Source organism: Neovison vison, chromosome 12, assembly GCF_020171115.1.
Source record: "Neovison vison isolate M4711 chromosome 12, ASM_NN_V1, whole genome shotgun sequence".
NCBI classification, from domain to species: Eukaryota; Metazoa; Chordata; class Mammalia; order Carnivora; family Mustelidae; genus Neogale; species Neogale vison.
This window is the reverse complement of record NC_058102.1, coordinates 14999496-15005495: the sequence shown is the minus strand read 5'-3', so window position 1 is coordinate 15005495 and position 6000 is coordinate 14999496. Positions and strand designations below refer to the sequence as shown.

Genomic DNA, 6000 nt, shown 5'->3' with positions numbered 1-6000 from the left:
TCTTCCTACTGTTTAGAGGTCATTTACCTACAGATGCATAACATTACCATTAAGGACTTATTTTAGTGAACTGAATGGACCTAGGCTTTGGTTTATCCATAATACTAAGGAGTACACCTATTAGTACCGGCACTGCGCTAGGGGCCAGATCCTGGCTCTCAAGGGGTACGTTCCTGGAAGGTGGGAAAAGGTATATGCCCAACATCTACAGCATAAGAGAGAAGAGCATGTCTGCTGAGATATTAGGAAAACCTTCCAGGGAAGTTAGTATTTCAGCACATCCTGGAAGAAGTTGGATTTTTATGTAACAGTTGTCACTCTTCTGCTGACTCTATAAGAGATAGGTGTTTCTTGTAGAGGATAGGAAATGACAACAGACATTTCCAGGGTTATTATCACATGTGGAACACTGTGTTCAGTCCTTACGTGGAAACATCTCACTTAACCCCCAGCAACCCTCTAAAGATGGCTGTGATTATTTTGTGCATTTCAAAGGCAAAGAAAGGGAGACTAAAAAATGAAATGAGTGAACACCGGGTACATGATTGGAGAATTGGCAGAAGCAGTCCTGGAATGCAAGTTGACCTGGTGCTACAGAAGAAAATAAATCAATGTTAAGCTCATTCTTTCAGTCTCTGCCCGCCCCGCCCCCTCCAAACCATGCATGAGGCTTTCCCCAGTCCTCTGCACCCCTGGGCGGTTCTCACTTCATCAGCAGCAGCACATAGGTGGTAAGTGAAGGTATATGAGTGGGTGAGATCACCAGGGAAACATGCAGAGGAGAAGAAAAAGGGCCCTGGGAACAAAGCCAGAGTAAAAGAGATGGAGATACCTTCCCAGGTCTGGGCTGGGTGGAGAGCAGGCATGGGGAAAATTTCACAGTGATAACAATCTTGGAGCTGAACCTTAGAGGATGAGAAGTTTGCCAGGTGGAGAAGACAGAGACAAGTGTCTGGAGCAAAAGTAACAGCTTCTGCAAAAGCATAAGCGATGCAAGGGATAACATGGTAACTTGGAAAACCAACAAGTGATTTTAGTATGGCTAAAAATAGAGTGTGTGTGTGTGTGTGTGTGTGTGTGTACGTGAGTGTGAATATACTTTTAGGAGGTTAGTGTGATGGTTCATAATCTAGAGAGGAAGGCACGCTTTATGTCATTAAAGACCACGTGGTAGTTAGTTTTCCAGAGAATCAGGTGTGTGTGTGTGTTTGTGTGTGTGTCTCTGTCTGTCTGTCTGTCTGTCTTCTATTGGTTCTGATTCTCTGGAAAAACAGAGAAAACAAATATATAGAGATTTATTATGAGGAATTAGCTCATATGAATAATAGAGACTGAGAAGTCCCACAGGCTGACATATGTGAGCTAGAGACCCAGGAAAGCTGGTAGTATTCAGTCCAAGTCCAAAGACCTGAGAACCGGGCAGAACCAGTGGTGTAAATGCCTGTTGGAGGGCTGAAGAAGAGGAGATATTGTCCCAGCTCAATCAGTGAGGTGGGAAAAAAACTCAACGAATTCTTCCTTCCTCTACCTTTTCTACTGTTTGGATTGGGTAATGCCTAGCTATGTTGGGGAGGGCGATCTACTTCCCTGGGTCCGCAGATTCAAATTCTGATCTTACCTGAAAAGACCCTCAGAGACATATCCAGAGACAGTGTTTAAACTGGGCACCTGTGGCCCACTCAAGTTGATACATAAAATTAGTCATCATGCTCCCTTATTAAAAGATTTGGAATTTTATGGAAAGAGAGTCTGGAATAGAATGGAGAGATCCCTGAAGCTAATAAAGTATAAACTTTATTTATCTGGAAGGCAACTGGGAGCCTTTGAATTTTTTTCAAAGAAGTGACAAGTGACAAGATTAGAACTAGGCTTTTCAAGACCCTGGGACTGGATGGTTTGGAGAAGGAAGGGGCAGGGGAGAAGGCCAACAGTTGGTAGAATATTATAATAGAGTGAGAGGTGCTGAGCATATATGCTCCTGGGTACAAGGATGATAGCTACGAGGGGCATGGTTTATTGGGGGGTGAAATGATGGGTGGATTTGGGATGACAGATAAGAGAAACATCAGATAATCTACGGAGTTATCTGGGAAAGTCCATTGTTGAACATTCAAACCAAGAGTTCAAAAGCACGTACTTCTTTCATCCACCCAATTATAGCAGATTATTTACTGAGTGCCTACTCTGTGACGGGTCTATGCACGGTGACTCCCTAGTCCGGTGTGCAATCTAGACATGTTATTGTATGGTAACTACCTAGTATTACAAGGGCCCAGAAATCAACAGCTTTAAAGGGGGAATGGGCAGGTAAGGCCCCCAGGTGGATACTGGGGATCTGGGCTACCTTTCTGTGGGAGGGGATTTCTAAGCTGAAAATTCCTAACCTCAGGCACAGGCCTGTGTGGGAGCTGGAAGCCCCTGGTGAAAAGGTATGGTTTTTTCACGCAAATGTTAGAGCTTTCTTTCGCCAAAGAAGAAAACTCCTCCCTGCAAATTTACCTTTTTTTTTTTTTTTTAAGATTTTATTTATTTATTTGAGAGAGAATGAGAGAGAGCATGAGAGGAAAGAGGTCAGCTGGAGAAGCAGACTCCCTGCCGAGCAGGGAGCCTGATGTGGGACTCGATCCTGAGACTCCAGACTCAGTCGCCTAACCAACTGAGCCACCCAGGTGCCCCAAATTTACCCTTTTAAGGCTGAGCTGTCTGGAACTAGGGGCACCAAGCTGGCAAAGTGGGACAGGAGCTTTCCCTCCTGGGGCAGCTCCCAGGCCTTTGAATATGGGTGCAGGGTCTTCCTCCTGGCTATGGAAAAGAACCGAGTTAATGTGCCCTAGTGGCAGGTGGCTAAAATGTCCTGACATTTCAGTCTTCCAGTGGTGTCCAGTGCCCTGGCCTCTGGCTCGTTGGCCTGGTTTCTAACCTTGCTTCCACGCTGTAGAAAACTAGAGGTGAAAGAGGACCGCCTTGACTGGTTTGGGGACCCGAAGGTGGGGGAAGGGGTAAGGCAGAAAAAACACGCTTTGAGTGTTAAAGAAAAAAAAAAAAAGGAAAGTGAAATCCAAAACTAGGCGGCAGGAAGCGACCCCAAGCTGACACTTTGTGAACCACTGGCGGGTAGCACACCTTGGGGCAGGGGGGTGGGGGGAGTCACCTGCTCAACCTACCACCCTTCCATTCTGGTACCAAAGCCACGAGCCCGAGGGGCAGGGATAGCAACAGGGAGATAACATTCGCGTCTCCACGTTGCTCCCGGCCCCCCAATCCCCAGGCCGCTGCCCCTTACTTCCTGCGGCCCTGGTCACCGCCGGGGGCGTGTGTGAGGGGCGGGGCTACGTGGAGCTGAGTAATATATTTTTTTAAAAAAAGGCGAGGTAATTAGCATCCTCTGATCCCATTGGCTCTCCGCCGGCCCTGCTTTACATACGCCCGCCCTGCTGGCTGCTGGGGGTTTGCGGGGTTGGGCAGGGTTTGCAGCCGCCGCGGTAGCTGCTGCGCTTCAGTGCCGGGTGGGCGCCCAGCGAACCCCGGGCCGGGAGCCGGGAGCCGGGAGCCGGCAGAGCGGCTGCGGCGGCAGCATCTGGGTCCATTTCCGTCCTACGAACACTAAGGCCGGCGGCCGGCGGCTTCTGCGCCCAGCGGGGCCCAGGGAGGAGCGGGTCGGATACTTTTTATTTGGGGAGAAAGGGGCGAGTCCCGGCGTGAGCTTCCCTCCTGGCCTCTCTCGCTCCCCAGTGCGCCCCAGCTCCGGCCCAGGCTCTGGAAGATGACTTCTGGGTCCGCCCGCAGTCTACCAGCGGCGGCGGCTCGGGTAGGCAGCCGAAAGTAGTAACACTTGGTAGTAGCAGCTGGTGAAAAGTGAACCGAGGCAGCGCGGACCGGGCTCTCCCCGCGCGCCGGCGCCCGCTGCTCTCGCTGCTCCTTCCCCTCGGCTCCCCGGCGGCCGCAGCATGAAGTGGCGCAGCGATGGCCAGGAGAGGTAAGAAGCCTGTGGTGCGGACGCTGGAGGATCTGACGCTGGACTCGGGTTATGGTGGCGCGGCGGACTCGGTGCGCTCCTCCAACTTGTCCCTGTGCTGTTCCGACTCGCACCCGGCGTCCCCGTATGGCGGGAGCTGCTGGCCGCCTCTAGCTGACTCCATGCACAGCCGGCACAACAGCTTTGACACCGTCAACACTGCCCTGGTGGAAGACTCCGAGGGGCTGGACTGCTCCGGCCAGCACTGTTCGCGGCTGCTGCCGGACCTCGACGAGGTCCCCTGGACCCTCCAGGAGCTGGAGGCGCTGCTGCTGCGCTCGCGGGATCCCCGGGCAGGCCCGGCGGCCCCCGGCGGCCTGCCCAAAGACGCGCTGGCCAAGCTGTCGATGCTGGTGAGCCGGGCGCTGGTTCGCATCGCCAAGGAGGCGCAGCGCCTGAGCCTGCGCTTCGCTAAGTGCACCAAGTACGAGATCCAGAGCGCCATGGAGATAGTGCTGTCTTGGGGCCTGGCGGCGCACTGCACAGCGGCCGCGCTGGCCGCGCTGTCCCTCTACAACATGAGCAGTGCCGGCGGCGACCGCCTGGGCCGCGGCAAGTCTGCGCGCTGCGGCCTCACCTTCTCTGTGGGCCGCGTGTACCGCTGGATGGTGGACAGCCGCGTGGCGCTGCGCATCCACGAACACGCCGCCATCTACCTGACCGCCTGCATGGAGAGCCTCTTCCGGGACATCTACTCGCGGGTCGTGGCCTCCGGGCTGCCCCGGAGCTGCAGTGGCCCTGGCTCGGGCTCCAGCTCGGGCCCAGGCCCGGGCTCCGGCCCCGGCACGGCCCCCGCGGCAGATAAGGAGCGGGAGGCACCCGGAGGGGGAGCGGCGAGCGGCGGCGCCTGCAGCGCAGCCAGCAGCGCCAGCGGGGGCAGCAGCTGTTGCGCCCCGCCGGTCGCCGCTGCCGCCGCCGCCGCCGCAGCCCCACCGGCAGCCGCAGCCGCCGCCGCCGCCGCCGCCGCCGCAGCCGCCGCCGCCAACCACCACCATCACCACCACCACGCACTCCACGAGGCGCCCAGGTTCACCGTGGAGACTCTGGAGCACACGGTCAACAACGACTCCGAGATCTGGGGGCTCCTGCAGCCCTACCAGCACCTCATCTGCGGGAAGAATGCCAGCGGTAAGTGGCCGCGCTGTGCCGTCTCCTCCCAGCCCACTTGGCCAACTCTGGTTGCAAGTTTGCCTCGCGCCCTCACTCCCGCGTCGTTCCGGCCACCCACAGCTGTCCCAAGCCTCTGAGAGGGCCGCGGAGCCGGAGGCGGCGCGAAACTCGCCTGCTCACTCGCGCGCTCGGAATCCGCGTACTTTACGCGGCTCCTAAGGTTCCCAAGTCCGGGAGCGCACTGTTCCGCCCCTAGTGCCGGGCGGGGCGGCGACTGCCGCCCTCAGTCTGTGGGAAGAACCCATCACCGTTTGCGGACACAGGTTTTGTCATTTGGCCCTAGTACATATTTCTGCCAGAGCCCCGTGTTTTGTTTTGTTTTGTTTTTTGACCTTGAAGATGCCAAATTCTCGGGCGCACGAGTGTGGCTCCCTGGAATTCCGGAGGAGGAACATTCCTCCTTCCACCGACCGGCTCACGTACATCCCCGCGCCTTCCGGGACACTATGCTGGTGCGGGTGTACCAGAGGCCCCGCGGCCGTCAAGGCAGAACGTTTTAGAGCTCGCATGGCCTAGAAACAGTGGGGGACAGGGGGGTGTGGTGGGAGTGTGGAGCTGAAGACTTATAGGTCCTGAGTGTTCCCGGGGCAGTTTTTGAAGGCCGGAGCGCACAGCTGGTGGGTGCAGCGCGATGCACACACCCCCCCCCCCCCATTTCCGACTTCCCAGCTCACGCCTCTCTGGGTTCGCGGTGGCAGGGAGCTGCAGCTGTCACCACTTTGCTTAAGGAGTGCCAGTAGGGACCCGGGCAAGATGGGAGTGGGGCGAGGTTCTGGAGGGGGCTGTCAGTTTAGGGTGTCGTTTCCAGCAGGTTC

The 6000-nt window shown here is 55.9% G+C and overlaps 1 protein-coding gene across 4 annotated transcripts in view; it reads left to right on the top strand.

Moving 5' to 3' along the window:
- The first annotated feature begins 3766 nt into the window (after positions 1-3766).
- BTBD11 (BTB domain containing 11) overlaps positions 3767-6000 on the top strand; it is a 290646-nt gene continuing 288412 nt past the window's right edge. For 2 of the 4 annotated variants that reach the window (XM_044227575.1, XM_044227572.1), the window contains exon 1: positions 3767-5143. In XM_044227575.1, coding sequence (XP_044083510.1) covers positions 3964-5143 — 1180 coding nt within the window. In that variant the 5' untranslated portion in view covers positions 3767-3963. The remainder of the gene's footprint in view (positions 5144-6000) is intronic. The other 2 variants (XM_044227574.1, XM_044227573.1) reach the window with 2 other exon arrangements.